This window comes from Eutrigla gurnardus (genome assembly GCF_963514095.1).
Source record: "Eutrigla gurnardus genome assembly, chromosome: 23".
Lineage (NCBI taxonomy): Eukaryota > Metazoa > Chordata > Actinopteri > Perciformes > Triglidae > Eutrigla > Eutrigla gurnardus.
Genome location: NC_139934.1, coordinates 10,317,441 through 10,336,748, shown reverse-complemented (window position 1 = coordinate 10,336,748; position 19,308 = coordinate 10,317,441). Strand labels below are relative to the sequence as shown.

Genomic DNA, 19,308 nt, shown 5'->3' with positions numbered 1-19,308 from the left:
AAAACAACTCTAATCATAGGTTTTATTTATTCTAAGACTAAACGTTCTGGCACACTCCTTCTTGAGACTCAGCGAGGCTCATTCCTTGAGGAGTTTCCTTTTCAAGAGCCCATTGAACGCGTCTTTAGGAAAGCACAAGTGTGGTGTTTGTTTTGAGTACAGTGCAGCCTTAAACCTCAGCTGTGCCCTCAACAGCACTTCCACGCACAAACACCCTTGATCTCAGGGCCACTCTGGCTGCTCGCACTTATCAACGGACTCTCCAAAGCACTGAGAACCTTTTTTAAGAGGTTTCTTTTTCCACGGACTCCTACGGTGATGCAGACTGATTTACCCCTATCAAACATCACAGACCTTTCTTCGTGGTTACATAAAGCGAGGGTTGATCCTACACGAAGCCGTATGAATTATAGATCGCCCCTCGGCAACCCTCCGGGGGGGAACCTGCACGGCAGCGTGGCTCTCAGTGGACATGGCTTTCCAGAACACTGTACATGTTTTCCCCCCCGCTTTCCTTAAGAGGTTATCAGCCGGTCACCGTTTGCTACCCCTATGTGACATAATGAACCCTCAGAAAAAGGAGCACATAATGGCCCCTTAACAGGAGATGAATCGAAAAGCCTGGCGGATGCACATGAAAGCAACACACACCTGGAGGTAATAAAGCAACGGCGTAGAGCTTACCGGTTGAATAAATGTTACGCGTGCGGGAAAAACATTCAGTCATCCTTGCAACAACCCTGACGGCGGGTACGCTTCAGGGTCAAAGAGTTTGCACAAGGCAACTGCAACTTATTTCAAAGTTTCCGCATCGTGTTTCCATTTTTAGCAACTTGAAAACAACTCACACTGGCTTATTCACGCACCAGTTGTTTGCTTCGCTTTCGCCACGACCACACATGAAACTTTCAGTGTTACAGTACGTACGAGGGAAACGGCGACCGAGAACGCGGCCAACACTGCCGCCTATTCATGCCATGTATTTGCTATGCCCGGGATGCCTCCCTCGAGACCATAGGCTGCATAGAAAGGGGCCATAATCTAACCTAATTTTCATAAACTGGGATTTTAAATATGAGTTATTGGTGCTGCGGCGGGTATGTGTCTCCCTCCCCTTCTATAGAGCTATAAAGGAGTGTGTGTGTTAAGGGCAAGGGGGGGTATACGACATTTACCCCGTGGGCCTGCCAGATGCCTGCTGGGATATCGACAGCTCCTCCCTGAGTGACGGGCTGATTATTGTTATGGTTATCACACAAATCCTAAAGGAAGTAGGTCTTCCATCGGGGTCTTTAGGGCCCGCAGATTGTATCAGCTCGCCCACAGCAACAGGATAGGGGTATTGTTATTGAAGCGCCGGTGGGTGGGATTGCATTGATTTTCAGATTAAGTTCAAATCTAAGGGAGATCGTGTTCAGGCACTAAAGCAATGCCGCCACCTTTCATTTCCACCCTTTATATCACAGTCAAGCAACAAACTTTATTTCTATGAAACTCTTCAGATTCGGTGGGTGGGTGGGTGTGGGTGTGTGGGGGGGTTGAGTGATTGAAATGTATAGTGAGATTCAATCCCTCTTCCTAGTTAGCTAATGCAGCTTGTAAATCAGGGAAAACTACTCTGGCAACGGACCGACAGCCTCTCACTCGGTTCTGTTTCAAGTTTCTGACCTCATTGCCCCAGCATGCTGTGCTGCGCCACAACGCCGCAAAACACACTGCACAGAACCTTCTGGAGGACTAAAAACACACATTTTCTACCCCCTTATTCCAGCCACCGTGCCCCCCCTGTACCACCCCGCCGCCATACCATGTTACCAGATAGCAGACAGCTGTGGGCTTCTTTTTTTTTTTGCATATTTGAGGAAGAAAAAGAGAGTGAGCCACCCAGCAGCGAAAACAGTTGCTCTAATCTCTTGCTCCCATGTGTGCCCGTTTTCCTCTTTTTCAACTCCTCCACTTCCTATCTCTCCATCCATCTCTACCATCTGTAATCCCCCCCGATCTGGGCCCACACTCGGGGACACAATGCCTCCTCCTCCGACACCAGCATCTGCTAGAGGTTCATACACATGTGGTTTGTGTTAGCCAGAGGAGCACACACACACACACACACATGTACGTAAGCGCATGAAATTATCGTGACGCATCCAAGGTTTGCTGTCCCTTGACAAGACGCATGAAAGTCCACGAGAGTAATCTGAAGCTCTCGCAAAAAAAAAAACACATCAGCTCCAACTGGCAGCCATCTTGGACTTCGCTGGCAAGCCAGGCTGGGAGTTAGTAAACATAATGTCTCAGTAATAGCAGGTCAGAGGAGGCAAAGAGTCCCCGGAGTTAACCGTCCATGTGAACAAGACGGTGCTCACTTTTTACGCTCCAGCATCGTTTTAGGGCCTGAAATCTCTTCTTTTATACATATTATATATGGCTTTGAACAACCGTCTAATAAGTTTCATCTTGCAGAAATCTTCCAAAGCAGATAAATTTGATTTTTCTGGTCTTTCGGGGCGACTGGCCTCTCCAAGTTTCTCTTCCACAGAAAGTTTTCATCTCTACAGAAAAGTCCTTGAACTTCTGTACTAAAGTATATTTAACGGTTGCATTTTATAGATACTTTACCGATAAATGTACACATACGTCAGCATATGCCCGTATCCGCATGCAGACGTATAAACACACTCAGTCTGCCCAGTCAAACTTAATAATAACCAGGAACACGATCATGCAGACGCTTCCAATAATCATAAAGCAGGCTTGTTAATGCTGCCGCAGGATTGAGGATTTCATGTTAGATATATAATCTATAAGCACTTTATGGAAGCATTTGCAGGAGAGAGTGTATTTAAAAGAAATAGGAAACTTCACTTGCACACGTCCCTTTGTGCTCAGATGTACAGAACAGATGTTTTATTCAACTTTCAGCTCCTGGATTTAATTCCAAAACGCATGAAGACAAGTTTGACATTTCTTTTAAAGCCATTAACAACTAAAAGATGAGTGAAAATGTCCCCATTTGCTGCAAAGATCAGGGAAAGAAGGGATTCATATAGTATAGGATTCATCCTATCCTATAGTGTTACAGTACATTCAATCAATACAGTATCTTATATTGTAACTCCCGGCGGAGGAGCACAACGGCTAATGAGGAAGGCTTTCACTCCCAACTCCTGAACCTCCTGACCTCCATATGACAGCGATAATGGGCCGTTATCAACCGGCAGCAATCGATACGGCTCACCATAAAAAGGTTACTATGCATTTAAAGCCCCACGGCTCTATCCTGCTCATCATATGGTGCCCTGCTGCCCCTCCTCCCCCCCACGGCCATGCTTTCCTGTCCATCACACCAAAGCCCTTAATTGACGGGCGGCGAGGCGACCCCGATGCACGACGTGAAGTGGAGCGCTCGAGGCCACGCTCTCAGACTGTAACTCTGGTGCAAAGGAGCTGCTGCATCACAAACAAGCCCGGGCCCGGCCGTCGTGTCACGTTAAAAGAAATTACAGGATGTGAAAGTACGCAAACTATTTAAGAAGAGGGAATAACTTGTGGCAACGGAGGACTAAATGAGCTCGGACAAAGCAGCAGAGGAAAATAAATACGTTTCTAAACTCGAGATGGTTTGGTTTCCCCCCCCCCCGTGGCTCTCTCTCCTCCCTGACTTTGCTGGCACACAGCCTTCGCTGCGCCACCAGCGGCTGACCCTCGAGACAATAATTACCGCCTAATTAGGGAGATGAGCAGTGCTTAAGCGCGGCTTAACGTTTAATCGGGCAGCTCGGCGAGCCACTGGTGAGATCCAGATCTCATTGGTCGGAGCAGCCTAACGACACCCTTGAATAAAACCCCACTCTGAAAGAAACATTTCCCTCATAGAAATTCAGATGTGGGATTTTTTTTTTGTAGGATTTGCAGAGCTTTGGACATCAGCTGTAGCGCCGTCGTCAACTGCATTTGTTTTGTTTTTTTTGTTGCTTAAAAGTGTCAAAGGCTGGATCCCGATAATCCACACACTTAAGAGAAAAATGCATTTACAGTGAAGGGAAAACGGCTCACGTTGAGGTTTGTGGATTAGCATGAATAATAACCACATCACTTTCAGCTTTGAACATGGAAAGCTAAATTCCACGGGGATTTACTGTACTGCAGTGATGTCAACAAGCCGCCGTCTGAACAGATAAACGGCGTCCTCGGTTTGGGCCGCGACTCATGATCACTTTGGTCATCATTTTAAATCTGGCGATCGTTTCCTCAATAATCTTTTATTCATCTTCTTGTTGTGCATCTTAACTGGAGACCTACCGATGAGTTCACTCGGAAAATCTAGTAAGGGGTCATTGAGTTGTTTGTCAGAATAAAAAGTTTATTGTGAGGTTTTTGAGGGAAAATCTTGAAACTTTGTTGGGTTCGTTTGAGTTGAACTGGGTTTTGGATTACTGCAAAAAGAATAAAAATATATATTTAAACGTTTTGTTCAGCAATCCTCATATATATATATAATCCTCAGAAACGAACACCACTTTTGTGGAACAAACCATTTAAATCTCTGATTTGGTGTTAACCACAGACCTTATTTTAGGCATCAAACCAAAAACAAACTTTGACTTTGAGACGAGGAACCCGGAAGTGCAAAAACGCTGACTAATCTCCGCGTTCAAGGACTCGTTCCCAATGTGACATCTTGTCCACCGTACAAAACCCCAAAATTCTGAATCTACCTTTGAATAAAACAGGAAACAAAACTGTAAACGTTGATAAAAGGAAATAAACCCATTGTCAATTGGATTATTCCAGCACTAAATCTGAGACGATCTTATCAGACGATCTGCTTCTTCTTTGGCCGTGCTTTTATTTTGCTGCCGTAACACATGCAGCCCTTCCTGTGAGAGTGTGTGTGTGTGTGTGTGTGTGTGTGTGTGTGTGTGTGTGTATTCCCCTTATTTTACTGCCATTGGCTCCAAAGTTTGACTCCACCATATTGTTTTATTGAGGTCAACAACAATTCCTGAGGTGGTGCCTGAGCCGCGGGGACAGTTTTCCTGGCAAACGGCGACCGTGGGCCGCACCTCCGCCTGCTTCGCCGAGGTTAAGCCTTTACACACTCGACTGACTCTTAATAGTTGAGCAAATAGCTGCCCTCAAGCCCGATACTGTACTCGCTGCCCGAAAGGGTCTTACTGGACTCAGCTGAATAAATAACTGGGATCCTAATATCGCCCTGCACGGCAGCTGGCTCGTGTTTGTGTAATTACCGCCAGCTTGAGGGGCGGCTGTGTGATATTGGACGGATCCCGGGCCGCTTTAGGTGAGTTTCCCAGGCCCGGAGCGCTATATGGCAGCTCGGACGTGTGCAGTATTTATTGTGCTTCCGCCGTACGCATGCTCGCTGTGGTGCAGGCCGAGGAGCCTCTCGCTGCGCGGATTCAAAAAGCAAGCCCCTTATTTCCAAACTTCAACTTTGATTCGAGCGCCAGCCGAGGCGCGCCGCTGAGAGCTTCCACCTTCCTGCAGCAACCCGACGACCTGGGCAGGTATGGGATCGAGGGAGTGGTCCCCCCTTGGAAAGAATGCGAGGCAGACGCCGCAGCATCTCTTGGCCCCGGCGCCTCCTCTCAGCTTCGCCCTGTTCTCGAATCGGCAGGCCGTGAATTCTTGTGTCTCCCTGCTGGAACGGGCGAGGGACAAATACTTGACTGTACTGACAGCAGTGGAGTGATGGTGTGTGTGTGAAGCCCAGGCTCGGGGAAACAGCATGGTGGAGGGGGGGGGGTGTGGGAGGCGAAGTTCAATCAACACCGAAGACTGGAAACTGTGTATGAGCTGCACATACCAGAGGAGGGTTATTACAGGGAGGAATCCTGACAGTGTTCAGTGTGCTTTTGAGCTATTTTCACACATGCAGGTTTAGGATTGGCCGTGACCCTGCAAACCCCCCCCCCCCCTCACAAAACTCTCCCTGTACAAGCCTGGAACATGTGTGTGTGTGTGAGCAGAACTGCAGCGCATACCACAAGAAAACGCCTGCCAACGTGCCGGTGGACGCGGCAGCTCAGCCTGCAGCCCTTTGTCATCGTCAAGGAGGGTGATTTACGCGAGGAACGCAACACTCGAAGCAACACGAAGGAGACGAGGAGACGGCGACGCTCGGAGCCGGCTGCTTGTCTGGTTTCCTTGGAGGGCCGAGCGAACTCACCTGCTGAGCATTTCTGTTATCTGACCTTTACAACACCAAACACTTAGTAACTGTAGATTAGATTTGCACTGTGGAGATGGTTGTGTTTTTTTTTTTGTGTCAAAAGTCAGATTCTCACATTTCCCCCCCTCCGGCTCCAACATCTGTCTACTCGCTTTCCCGTCTGGCGGAAACTCGTCAAATACTTGGGACGAGTGAGCTGCAGGCCCGCAAACACAGACCCCGGTTGTGTTGCAGCAACGGAGGGAGCCACCACGTTGACACTAGATTCCCCCTTTTGTGCAACATTTCGGGGGGGAACCCTAAATCCACCACCTTGAATCTATTTCTCCAGCGGTTTTAAAAGAAAGAACGTGTCATTCTCTCTCCTCTGCTGCTTTTATGTAACAAGAGGTCGTGTGCACCTTGAACTTTACGTTTGCCAAGATTGTGTCATATGTCCCTTGTGGCTGGTCGGACAGGTGATCTGACAGCTGTGTTGACACAAGCGGCTGATAAAAAAACCTACACGGCTGATTTCTAGGGTGGGAGGGGGGGGACCTGAGGCTGTTTGCAGCGTGAGACAAATCCACTGGATGGGACAAGCTAAGCTGCTTAGACATTACTAGTCATTAGTAATAAATATACAATAATATGAACCTTTAATGTAGGATTGCCACCTCTTAGTGGTTTGGACGTCTAATAGGTCGGTTTGATCTTAAGTCGACTAAGATGTATTTGGTGGATTTGTCTTTTTTAAGCTTATGTTATGCAGAATTCCAAGAAACTTGTGTGATTCTGTGTGTAGACTCAGTTTCACAGATCTGTCAATTCAATTAACAGCCTCTTTGAATGGCTGGGCCTGTCAGGTGCAACTTTCCTTTTTTCGGGACGTTTCTCTCCTCTTCTGGGTCCAACTCCATGCAATATTGCAGTGTCAGCAGAAAAGGCAGAGCAGGCGAAAGTAAACACGAGGGCAGGGTGTGTTTGAGTTGGGAAAGAGAGTGAGACAATGCTTGCACACAGCTGAGGCCCGCAGAAAGAGAGAGAGACCCCCCCCCCACACACACACACACACACTAAAAACAAAAAAAAAGGTCTGGAGGACAACTGGGAGTAAATAACGAGCCTGACACCAGTGTGATAAGGACTGGTGCGTAGGATAAGCTCCTCCAGCTTAAAGGCGCATGTTTACACACACTTGGAGGCCATTTTTAAAGAAGTATGACCTGTTAAAAAAAAAAGTGTAGGAACTGAACACCAACTTAAAACATTTAAAAGAAACCCACCCTGTAAACACTCCCTCCACGATGTCCACAACACTGGGAGGAAACATGTCCCGATCTGCAGTGCGCCTCTGCAGGCATTGCCACGTTTCTCCTCTCGCGCGCGCACGTGTGTGTGTAAGTGTGTGTGTGTGTGTGTGTGTGTGTGAGCGGGTCTCCCACTTACTTTTGCACTGCAGCTCCACCATGGCCTGGTACCACTCGTCCTGGTCCGCCTCGTTCTCCGCGGCGACGGCGAAGCTCTCGGCGCGCGTGTACAGCACGATCATGTGCTTGTTCTTGGAGTCGGCCCGCTTGTTGATGTTGAAGCACGTCTCGAGCGCCACCGCTTTCTTCGGCACGGGGGCCTTTCCGCGGAATTTCTTCTCGCTCTCGTAGTACTCCAGGCGGGCCGGGCCGCGCTCCGACGCCGCGCGCAGCACGAAGTACCGCCGGTGCATGGACTTCTGCTTGCGGAGGTAGCCGCTCTTCCGCACGTCCTCGCAGCTCTGGGGGTCGCCCGCTTGGCCCTCCGTGACACCCGACATCTCCCCCTTGTTTACCACCCCCCACGCGCGCACACACACACGCGCACACTGAGACGAACTCTTCTGATTTCGTAGTATTTTCTGATTAAGTTTCGAGAGGTGATTCAAACACCCCCCGACTCCGCTCCCCTCCCTCTCCCCCACATCAACGCAGGCATGTGAGAGGGGAGGCAGGGGGGGTGGGGGTCCGGTTCGGTGCTACGAGAGTGTCGGTGGTTTGAACCTTGAATCGGGGGTGCAGCTGTCGTTAGTTTCCCTCTTCTTTCGCGTTGTTTTTGTGTCCGACGGACGAAGTTTTTCTCCCCCCCACACACGGGCGAGCACATGCGGCGCGGCTCCGGCTCGGAGCTCCCCCTACTCTCCACTACTACTCCACTACTGCTGCCGCCGCCGCCGCTGCTTAGTGGCTCCGGGAGCCGCTTAATCCCATTTACTGCTCATCGCACCGCGCAGAGTCCATCCCGCTGCAGCCCCGTCTGTCTGTCTTGCGTGTCTGTCCGTCCCCCCACCCCCCGTCCTGTCCTGCTCGGCTCCGGTCCCGTTGCTGTAGAGCGGAGCGGCGCGGAGCAGCTACCGTGGAGCAGGACTGTCACTCATCGCTGTACTAGTACTCTGGAACACTGGTGCGTTCAGGGACCCGAGCAGGGCTCCGACACGAGAGCTCCCGACACCTCTATTTCACTACTCTCTACCCACATTCAATCTTATATGGAAATAGAGTACTTTAATGACACACAATATAGTATTAAAACAAAAATAAATGTTATAAACTATTAATAATAAAGCAAGATGATTTGTTTAAATTGTAGTGCAGAAATAAGGGAATAACTATACAGCAAACACACAGGAACAGCTATGTAATAAATAACATATAGCAAGATACTGGATTATGATGAACATATAGATATATAACCTCTAAAATAAATAAAATAAGATACTCAACTCTCACTCAAACATTTGTAAGTGGCTTTTACATCACATGGGTGTTCACTCTATTCAAATAATAACAATAAGTAGCTGAAATTACTGGAAGTTTCATTAACAACCAAAGATCTAGACGACCATCTGGCATCAAATTGTTTATTGTGTTATCATTTTAATCTAACGTCCAGTAGTTTCTCCATCAGGTATTCTTCCTGTATCCCAATACAGCTAAATAAACTGCAACCTCCCCTTTTACTTCATTCTTTTACAATTCTGTCAGTATTTAATATAAAGCTTTGTATATTTAGCTTATTTTGTATATTTTCACATCATAAACATGCCCTAATGCATTTTAAGATATAATGCCATTTCTAATTCGACTAATTTATCTATTTTTTTATTACATTTTAATTCAATTCACTAGTATTTATAGTGTCATCTCACAACAGACGTCATCTCAGGACACTAAACGCATTGATTAAGTTTTTACTGCATCTTGGGAGTTTAACTGAGGTTCCCTCCACCGACAACCCACGATTCCCACAGCACGTGAAGGCAGCGGCAGCTCTCCAGTGTGTGGAGTAAGATTTTAGTGTTGGCTCTGCCATGAGTCCATCCTGTTCTATTTATTGTTAGAAAAACAGCTCTCTCTCCTGTATGTATTATGTATCAGCTCACTCTTAAAGCGCCCGACAGATATGGAAACCTGAACATTTGCAGGCATCAAATGCAGCAGGATGTTGCATTAAAATATTTTAAAATGTAGGTTAATGGTGAAACAATTACATTCCGTTTTTATTGTTATTGTTTCTTAAATGCTGCAGCTCAAGCTGCTGTAATTCGATAAATGGGGCATTAGCAGACGCCATATTTCTGCCACTCAGGCTGAGTACAGTGATTTCCACGTGTGTGTGTGTGTGTGTGTGTGTGAATCCTCATACTGGTGCATGTCTGTTATGAAATCCCATCGAATAACACATTTATAATACATCGTTTTCGATTATCCTCTGAATTTGAAATGTCAATACATTTTTAAAATGTCTATTATTAGTCATTCTGAAAGGGGTTCTATCTTTGTGCCTCGCGCTTATGCAGTATGTATGTTGTTATGCAATATGCATCCAAAAGTAACCTTGCGCACGAGGTCAGAGAAAAGTGGATACAAAGCGCCCCCTGCTGTCTGAATAATTAATTGCAGCCTTAAAAAAAAAGCTACAACCACACTCTTCTATATCAAATATTCTCATTATTTTTTTATTATGAATGAGTCAGAAAACCACACAAAAAAAAGAAATACACAGTCAACCCATCTTAAGAAGCAACAAACTGATTTTTATGACCATGAATACTCGTCGTTACAAAGACATGAATCTTTCTTTTTGTCAAATAAGGGAAATAAACATCCATGTCAACAGGAAAAAAAAAAAAAAAAAAGCGATAAACAGTTTGGTCCGGGAACATGAAGCGATTAACTAATTTTTTTTTTTTTTAATATTTACACACATTTATTCTGAAATTGCTTTTACATTCAGTAGTATCTCCTTTTAGCCCTCAAAGCGCATGCAGCCTGGGAAGTGGAAAATAGAGATTACCCTTCAAAAAAACGGATGACCTGAACGAAATAAAAAGGGTGACAAATGCAAACATGTCCACCCGTCACAGAGGAGAGCTTTCTTATCTTTTCGACCCTAATTCACATGCATCAGGAGGCTGTTAAGGCTGTTATGGCCATCTGTAGGAACTCGTGATGCAGAGTCTGAGACACATCTTTTAAACCGGGACTCGACGCTGATGCATTCACTGTTGGGTTGTTGTTGTTGTTTTTTTGCACTTTTAAGCAGGAGATGAAAGCAAAGTAGCAGCAGCGACATGTATGTGTGTGTCATATGTGTGCGTTTCTGCAAAAATCATAGAGGCGTGGTTTACTCGTGACTCCCACAGAGCCCTGAGGTGGCATCTACCGGCACACAAACACCTTTTGACACACGTCAAGTGGTACAAACACGACAGGCAACCGAGCTCACACACACACACACACACACACACACACACATGAAATCCATAATTACATTCTCACCTTTTTTTCTTTTTTTTGTCCACAAACACGTAAACACAGACAGAAAAGGGGGGGGGGGAGGACCCTCCAGAGGCATTGAAATGGCAGCGACTCCTCAAGTTCACTTCTCCCTCGGTTCCCAGGGGAGAGGGGGGGCGAATGGGGGGGTGAAGTAAGGAGGGGGGGGGGGGGGGGGGGGTTAGATGAAAGGGTTTCGCGATGTCCCTCGACTCGGGTAAACATTCCCCTGAAAGACAAGTGAGAAAGAGCAGTGAGGACTTTTACTACACTTCCTGTTTGCAGAAAACGAGAGCTTGCGAGAAAAGAAACAATAATTACCCGCCCCCCCCCCAAGGCAGTGAACTCACCGTGAACGGGTTCACCGACATCGGCCGGGGGACTTTGGGCTGAGAGTCGGGCGCAGGGAAGGACGCAAGACCTGAAACGCACATGTTCAGTGGCGTGACTTTGGATTCCTCAGCTGTCATCAGTACACCACATTTTGATTTTAAAGGTTAAATAAACGTCTGAGAGGGTGTGAGGCTGACCATATTGTATTATTCTATTCTTTTTATGGTTTTAGGGGATTTTGTTTCTGTTATTTTCTTAGTTTCAAATTACACTTATTTGTCTATGATGTTTTTTTACTTCTTTTTTTAATAGAAAAATTATTTATTGCTTTAAAACCAATTATTTGTATTCAAAATTGTAACCATTTGATCGGAGGGATTATTATTAGTCTTCATTAGAGTCTAAATGACAGACATACAGTGTCCTCAGGGCTACACAAAGCAGGTTTAACAGCCTCAAACAGGAAGGGAATGTTAAAAATCACTCCCACGTCATGTTTGTTGTGACGCAACGACTCCACTTTGGCACAAAGCATATTTGGACTTTCCCAAATAAAATCATGATCGTACCGTTGGCTTCCTGGTTGCTGGCGGACTCGTGGTGAAATGCACTCTGGGAGTTGGGTGCTGGGAAGGAGGCAGACGGCGGGAAGACGGCGGTGGGCGAGGTGACGAACGCACCGGAGTCACCTGGAGAAAAGATGCACCAACACACAGTCAGTAGTATGTTTGATACTGTGTTACTGATGTTGCCTCCACTTAAACAACTGGTATAATTAATATATGATAATTTTCTGACACAAATAAATTGTTTCACCTATAAATGAATAACATTCAGTTCATACTTTTCCTTTCACCTCCAAACAGTTTATAAAAAGCTACATCTTCCAGATCTTTGAGTCACTCATAGTAATCCCAGAAAACCCTTTCTCTGAAACAACCTTTTAAGATAAAGTCCCCACATTCATCATCATCTTTAAAGGAGTGAAAGCACACCACGGTTAGACGCCCTGAAGAAAACACGTGCGGTGACCTTTCCCCGTACACACAAAAAAAAAAGGGAGTTAGCGGAGTTGCCAACCCGAACGCCAGCCTCACCTCCTGATGCGTTGCTGAAGGGGTTACTGGGGGAGAGGGCAACGGGCTGCTGGGAACCAGAGCTGGAGCTGAATGGGTTGGGGAAATCTGAGACACAGGGACAGAGGGGGGTAAGAGAGGAGATAATTCACAGTGTGTGTGGGGTTAAGAGGGTGAATTCCTGTCCATTCAAACCGAGTCACACGGATGCATCCTAATTAGGGCCGTTGGAGGGCCTTAAAGATGGAGTGTAAACACAATGCAGGTTAGTCGGAGGCATCGGCAGCCTCGTGCTCGGTACCTACTTGCGAAGGTTTGGGAGCTGGAGACTGTATCGACCCCGGGGGAGCTGGGGACGGAAAAACAGATTGATCAGAATGTCACCTTTTAAAGGCCACTGGAAATATAAACATCTGGTTTTTCTTCTTCTCCTACCTGGCAGGAGTAGAGCTGGACGAGAGCCTGCTCCCGAAGATGGCGTTGTACTGCGGAGGGCCACCAGGTGGAGCTGCGGACACGCATATCGCACAGAACCATTACCTTTCTGGGGGGCTCTACAGTAATCAAGTGCTCCCATCATCTCTCTAAAAAATCTCACAAAGAGTTCAAACAGTTGCTGTTAAGTAAATCACAGGACGGACAAAAAGCATTGCAAATCCCCCGAATAAAACAGAGCCTCTCTGACTTCGGCTTAATATGAATCAAAGCCAGCCGGGGCAGAAAATCAATAACCCTGCTCTCTCCGCCGGGCACGGGAGGCTGTGATGGCGGACGGTGGAAAACAACGACGCTTCTCGCAGGAATCTGTGCTTTAAAACCCTCAGCTGTGTTCATTAGACAAATACGTACCAGTGGAGCTCCTTTAGACGACCCGGAGCAAACACAGTGGACGTAACTCAGCCGCTAAAAGCCTCGGCATTTCATGAGGACGTTATGCAACCTAACAATCTGCATCACCCTTACCTGCTTCATCAGCACAGATCTAACAGAATACGAGGAGTGTATAAATATCTCCTACCTGTGGGCGTCGTCGTGTCCGAGAACACGCTGTCCAGGTGCAGCACCGCAGCGTACCGGTCCTGGTGGTTGGAGCCGCCGCCGCCGCCGCCGCCGGGCGCCGTCGTCTGGCCGCCGCCGCCGCCCCCGGGCTGCTGCTGGGAGAGAGACTGAGGCAGGGGCTGCTGATGAGGGTGGCTCAGACCTCCGAAGTCCACGCTGAGAGACTTGGGGAAGACCCTGAAGGGCCCCGTGGTCCCCGAGGCCGACACTGTGCGACCTGAGAGGAGAGAAAACCAGACCGAGCTCCGGGTTTTTACGAAGGAAAAGTGAGTCTAGGGCTGCAGAATAGCACTTAATCTCTAGTCATGAAGAGGTTAAAGAATCTAATTTTGACCTCAGTTAGCCAACATGCAGCGAGCCAAGTCCTTGGACAGTTTTCAAAGCAAAAATACAATTGTTTGACGTGACAAAGGCAGGAAATTGACATCTTTGCAGGTAGCAAGCTTTCCACAAACATTAGCCACAATAAAAAGCATGCTGGTACCAGCCAACATTGTTACAAACGCTTGTGTTTTTAACATCAGCTCGTCCGGGACAGAAACCAGACCAGACTTCAGGTTATGTGAAGATTTTAAAGCATGCAAAGCCGAATGTTTCTGGGATGTGATCATGGACCAGGGCCCTATCACACATACCTGGCCTTCCTGGAATACTGGTTTGGGGATATTAATGTGCATCATGTGGATTACAGCTGTGTGTCCTACATAGTGTTTAAGTGCTTCAACGGCGACATGGTGCGAAATATCAGCAGGCCTCTCGCTGACGGGGGGCTAAAAATAAGCGTTACTTTAAACTCCTTTTCCCCTCCTGAGGGGAACGGGGCGCCTCGACCCTCCGGGGCTTCAGATCCAGCTTTGAAGCGGGGAAACCTGACTGATGAGGGATTAGATGATCGTGGGTCAGCCGTGACCCGGGCGGCTAACTGAATACGGAACCGCCGTTTTTTTTTAAATGAAGCCAAATTCCACATGTGCGTGAGGCGCTCCCGTCATGCCGTTTCATCGCGAGCGCAAAAAAGGGAGATCTCATTGAGCCATTCAGCACACACTCAAAAATGCAACCGGACGGCGTCTGCGTCTTACCCAACGTGAAGTGGTTTTTGAAAGAGCTACTGGCTACGAGGTGGAGGGGGGGGGAGAGACAGAAGACAAAGAGAGAGAGAGAGAGGGAGAAGTTAAGGGAGGAAGGGCGTTTGTTCCTGTGAAACGCTTCGCTGCCCTTCTTGGTCAGATATGGTGAAAAAAATAGATGAAAATGATGAGCGGACGTGTTGTGAGAAATCGGCAGAAGAGAAGAAAATATAGTATCTATTTATAGTGTAGGAGGGAGGAACACCTTCCTTTGTTCTCTATTACATATAACATATCTATTGTGTGTATTAAGGGTGTGATTAATGACATTTTCCATGAGTGTGTGACCCACCTGAGGGCCGAGGGAGGGCGGGGAATGAGGGGACGTGGCCCTGACCCCCCAGTCCCGACGACAGGGAGCCCGGCCGCTGCCTCTCGATCCCGCACAGGGTGGGGTCTACATCGGGGGGGATAAAGAGATGAGGATGAGGGGATCGATCACATTTCCAAATATACCCCCTCCCCTGACGGGGCTCAGCCTCCGCACCTTTCAGAGGGGGGTCTCTGAAGCTTTGGGAGCGCGAGGGCCGGGCGGTGAACACGTCGGCCCGCATGTCGGCGGGCGAGATGACGGGGGCTCGATCCCACGACGGCAGCTGGGACTGAGACTGGAGGGACGGAGGAGAGGGCAGGCAGGGGAGCAGATGGGAGGTGGAGAGAGAGGAAAAAACACACAAAAGGTGGAAGAAGTGAGTCTCTGATGCGTTCTCAATAATTCATACGCAGGGCTTTGATGCTACCTGGCCCTCGCCATCCGTCTCCGTCTCTCTGCAAATTCAGGTCGTTTCCTCACCTTCTATTTCTAACTACTCTTTCATTTCCTCTTTTTCTCCCACAGCCACCCACTTTCTCTCTCACATCACACATTAAGACACACGAAGCCTCTCACCAGTGGCCTGGTGGACCTGGCGTTAGGGGGCAGGTTGTGGGAGGGGGCCTGGTTCACTAAGGAACCATGGGAAGGGGGCACCGCCTGGACCCCCGGGCTCCAAGGACCCTCCACATCCCTCCGGTTCTTACTTTTGGAAAAATGCCTGAAAGAGAGAGTTGAATTAGTCCCGTTCTAATGAGCGTGTGTGACTAAGTGGAGAGCACAATGCCTGACATTTAGTGCGTTTATCCCCGGATCAAACGCCACGACAAGCAACATTTCTCCGGCTCCAAACTAAACCCAAAACAATGACTGTTCTTTTAGTCCCCGGCATGAAAGCGTCTCTTATCCCTGAGCTAATTTTCTGAGTAGGCGACTCCATTTCATTCAGTGGACGTGGAAATTTGGAACAAACACCGTTAGCTGTTGTAAAATTGAACTTCTTCTCACCATTTCTTCTTCTCGTATTTGTCCTGCAGGAACTCTTTAAACTTCTGAGAGTCCTTCATGTCGGAGCAGCCGTCCGTCTTTGGGTCAAACAGGCAAAGCCAAGTCCTCCTCCCGACCTGAACACACACACACACACACACACACACACACACACACACACACACACACACACACACACAGAACAATTACAATTTGAGACAATTTTTCCACCAGAAAAAAAAAAAGCCTCTTTGTCTGATTTACATTTTGTCTCACAGACGGACTGTCTCATCGATTATTCACGTCTGGTTCAAGAGTTGAGAGCGAGGCAAATATTACTGCCTATGAATCATAACTGGCCATATTACTCGTCAGAGGATGATGTGGAGAAAACACACACACACACACACACACACACACACACACACACGGCCAGTAGCGAGCTCATAAAAATGGCCAGCACTCATCTTGATAGGCCTGAAACACTCCAGCGTTTATTATTGTAATATCAGCTCTGCGGCGGGCGCTGCCCACACGGCCGATGATACCCGAGTTTAAGGGTTTTTATCCACATTCGACTTCAAATGTCCAAATTTTGATGGTTTCAGATAGTAGAACATTTAGGATTTTAGACACAAAAAAAGCAATTCACTGAAATCCTAATGCTGATTTCATTCGTCATTTTTTCAGACATACAAACACACTTTTTCCCCGTTTCGTTGATGTTTTACAGTTGGCTCACACACACTCACACACACACACACAGGAAGTTGATCGTGGTTTGGGTGGGACCAGAGTGTTTCCTGACAAAGCCCCCCCCACCCCCAACCCACCCAAAACAAAAAAACTAAACAAAAAGCTGGAGCACAAAGTGAGTTTAAAACCTGAACCTGAACCTCCGAAAAGAAAAAATCCAGAACTAAACGAGCATCAAGTCAAGAAAGACCCGTATCCAAGTGGATGTCACTCACCTCGTTGCCATGGTTTTGGAGGAATTCCACTTCCTGTTGGGAGAAGGTTGTCATGGAGATGGACTTGACTCTGTGGGGAGGGTTGAGGCCTCTCCTGGGAGGGATGGACAGAGGGATTAGACGCGTGGACGGATCGGGAGCAAAGTGAGCGACGTGTGGACAGCAGGTGACGGTGACTCTCAGGGCGGGAAATCGGTGTGAAATAGTGAACCACGTGACAGAAACCAGAACCTCTTATTCAACCTCCATGCTGGGGGGGTGGAAGGGGTGGGGGGGGACACAGAGCGGGACCACTGCTGGAACATGTGCAAGATTGCGCAATGACGCTCGTGAAAGTGCTTAAAACCGCCTTCCTGCGCGGGCGCGCGCGTGTGCGTGTGAGAGAGAGGGGGACTACTCGACTGAACATGCGGAACAAAAATGTGACAGCACGCACATACACACTCACACTGGAGAGGAGCCCGAGAGAGACGGGCGGGGAGGAGGGGGGGTAGTGTCAAACCTGCACCATGACGAAATGAAACGTAACTCAGAGCTGGAAAATGACCAACTAGCGGTCGCTTATGAAGCTGTTGGAAGACACCCAGAGAGAGAGAGAGAGAGAGGGAGAGAGAGACTGCGTAAATTAATGTGTGCAAACAACCTGGCTGTTGCACCACACCAACACTCCCTGACACAAACACACACTGTAGACCTGGCTCTGGGTGGTGCATGGTGCAATCCAGGCCTGTTTTTTTTTTTTTTTTACTCTGCTCCATCAGAAACACTGATGCTAGAACCGGAGCCGGGAGGAGGCGCGGCTGGTGCTGGTGCTGGTGCTGGTGCTGGTGCGCGTTTACTCACAGCATTCCGGAGCACGACGTGCACACGAAGCTGCCCACCGTGATGTCGGTGTAAGTCACCCCGGGCTGGTTGCACTCGAAGCAGTGTTTGTTTACTCCAGACTGGGCCAGCTCGCGGACCTTGCGGGCGCAGATCTCCTGGTTGTCCCGGTGCTTTCGGTTCGACATTTTATCCCTCCGCTGGCCGACTGGCGGGGCTCCGTGTGACGCCGCGAACCCCTCCGCGTTCCTCCGCCCGAATCCCCTCCGTGTCTTTCGGCTACATAGGAAGCGCTTCACGCCCGCATCGTGGAAAACGCGTTTTATGCGGCTACACGGGAGGAGAGGCGCGTCAAGTCGGGGCAGAGGGAGCCGCGCACACGCACCGGAAGCACCGCGGATTTCTTTCACAATAAAAGCAGAAAACAGGTGGCTCTTCAGTTGAGGGCCGATTTTACTCCGAGGTTGACTGTTTCTTTAAAAAAAAAACATGTTCCAGTAAAACCACTGGTTATCTCACCCAACTGTTAGTAGGTCAAAGCACTTCCCAGCATCCCTGTGTGTTCTGTGAATCAGCTATTTACAGATCATTCGGACACAAAGACACCAAGAAATAAAATGAACGATGTTAGGAAGATTGAAAATTCATTCTTTCCTTGAAAAAAAAATATCATGCTGCTTTATATAATACCAATGCTGCAAGCAATTACAAGCAAGTCCCAGACCCTCAGGGATCCCAAATAGCCTCAGGTTGTGTGTGTATTGTGTAAACCTGCTGCTTATTTGTGGTCACTTAAATCAAATGTGTTTCCACCACGAATGCTTAATACGTGCCTTAAACTGGCTCCTGTATTTTCCTGTATTCTGACCTATCATGATGTCCTTTGAATGATCCTGTGTTAAAATCTAGTATGGAAGCATTTTTTGCCTTTATTTGATGTCTAACAATCAAAGAAAGACTGGAAATGAGGGGAGAAAGTGATGGTGGTTAACCCGCACCAGAAGTCCTTGGCCAGACATGAACTGACCAGTGTTGGCCAGCGGTTTATGGTTAGTGCCTTAACCCCTGGGTCCCCAGAGAGTTCCCCATAAACTCACTCTAAATGTTTTTGTAATACAATTGCATTACAGTTTACTTACATGGTGCATATTCTGAGAGGAATTACTGTTTGATCAAAGGGATCATAGGGAGTAAGAAGTAATTTGTGTCTCAGGCTGCTGTGCAGGTTAATTGGTGTGATCGGCCAACAGTTGATTTTTAATTTCTGTATGTGCTTTAACAGTCATGAGTATGGATGATGAGCCAAAAGTCACTTTGGGGAGTAAAGTGGCCATGTGTTGTAGCTTTTCCTCCCAAATATGTGTCTTTCTCAAAACAACCGACGTGTTTTGACACCAGCCATGCTTTTATTTTGAAAAATCGGTGATACCTGAAACGCTGTGTGGTTTGACACTTGGACAGACGCGCAGGGAATCTCCTGTCAGAGACAGACAAGAAGCTATCGAGCCGCTAAGTTTTACAACCGTGTTAATACTCTATTAGAGTCTCGAGTGTCCTCTGCGTGCGCAATTTACGCACACGCACCCGTTTGTTGTTTGTTTTTTGGCGCAGCGCTCCTCTCCTGACGCTCCGGC

At 47.8% G+C, this 19,308-nt stretch overlaps 2 protein-coding genes across 4 annotated transcripts in view; both read right to left on the bottom strand.

Annotated features, from left to right (window-relative positions):
• LOC311008764 (insulin receptor substrate 1-B) overlaps positions 1 to 8,559 on the bottom strand; it is a 38,592-nt gene extending 30,033 nt beyond the window's left edge. The window contains exon 1 of the mRNA XM_084002631.1: positions 7,625 to 8,559. Within this exon, the coding sequence (XP_083858757.1) occupies positions 7,625 to 7,985 (361 nt within the window). The 5' untranslated portion in view covers positions 7,986 to 8,559. The remainder of the gene's footprint in view (positions 1 to 7,624) is intronic.
• A 1,661-nt stretch (positions 8,560 to 10,220) lies between these two features.
• On the bottom strand, positions 10,221 to 18,048 carry agfg2 (ArfGAP with FG repeats 2). Of its 3 annotated transcripts, XM_084003790.1 has the most exons (14): positions 17,696 to 18,047; positions 16,853 to 16,946; positions 15,903 to 16,018; positions 15,471 to 15,615; positions 15,069 to 15,189; positions 14,874 to 14,978; positions 14,534 to 14,566; positions 13,411 to 13,668; positions 12,828 to 12,900; positions 12,698 to 12,741; positions 12,414 to 12,500; positions 11,886 to 12,005; positions 11,334 to 11,404; positions 10,221 to 11,212 (listed from the first exon to the last, which is right to left on the bottom strand). In XM_084003790.1, the coding sequence occupies exons 1-14, from the start codon at positions 17,860 to 17,862 to the stop codon at positions 11,165 to 11,167; spliced, it is 1,482 nt and encodes a 493-aa protein (XP_083859916.1). In that variant the 5' UTR covers positions 17,863 to 18,047; the 3' UTR covers positions 10,221 to 11,164. The 3 variants fall into 3 exon arrangements, with proteins under 3 accessions (XP_083859916.1, XP_083859917.1, XP_083859918.1); XM_084003791.1 differs by lacking the exon at positions 14,534 to 14,566 and having other exon boundaries at positions 17,696 to 18,048; XM_084003792.1 differs by lacking the exons at positions 10,221 to 11,212; positions 11,334 to 11,404; positions 11,886 to 12,005; positions 12,414 to 12,500 and adding an exon at positions 12,596 to 12,629 and having other exon boundaries at positions 12,685 to 12,741; positions 17,696 to 18,048.
• Between the last annotated feature and the right edge of the window lie 1,260 nt (positions 18,049 to 19,308).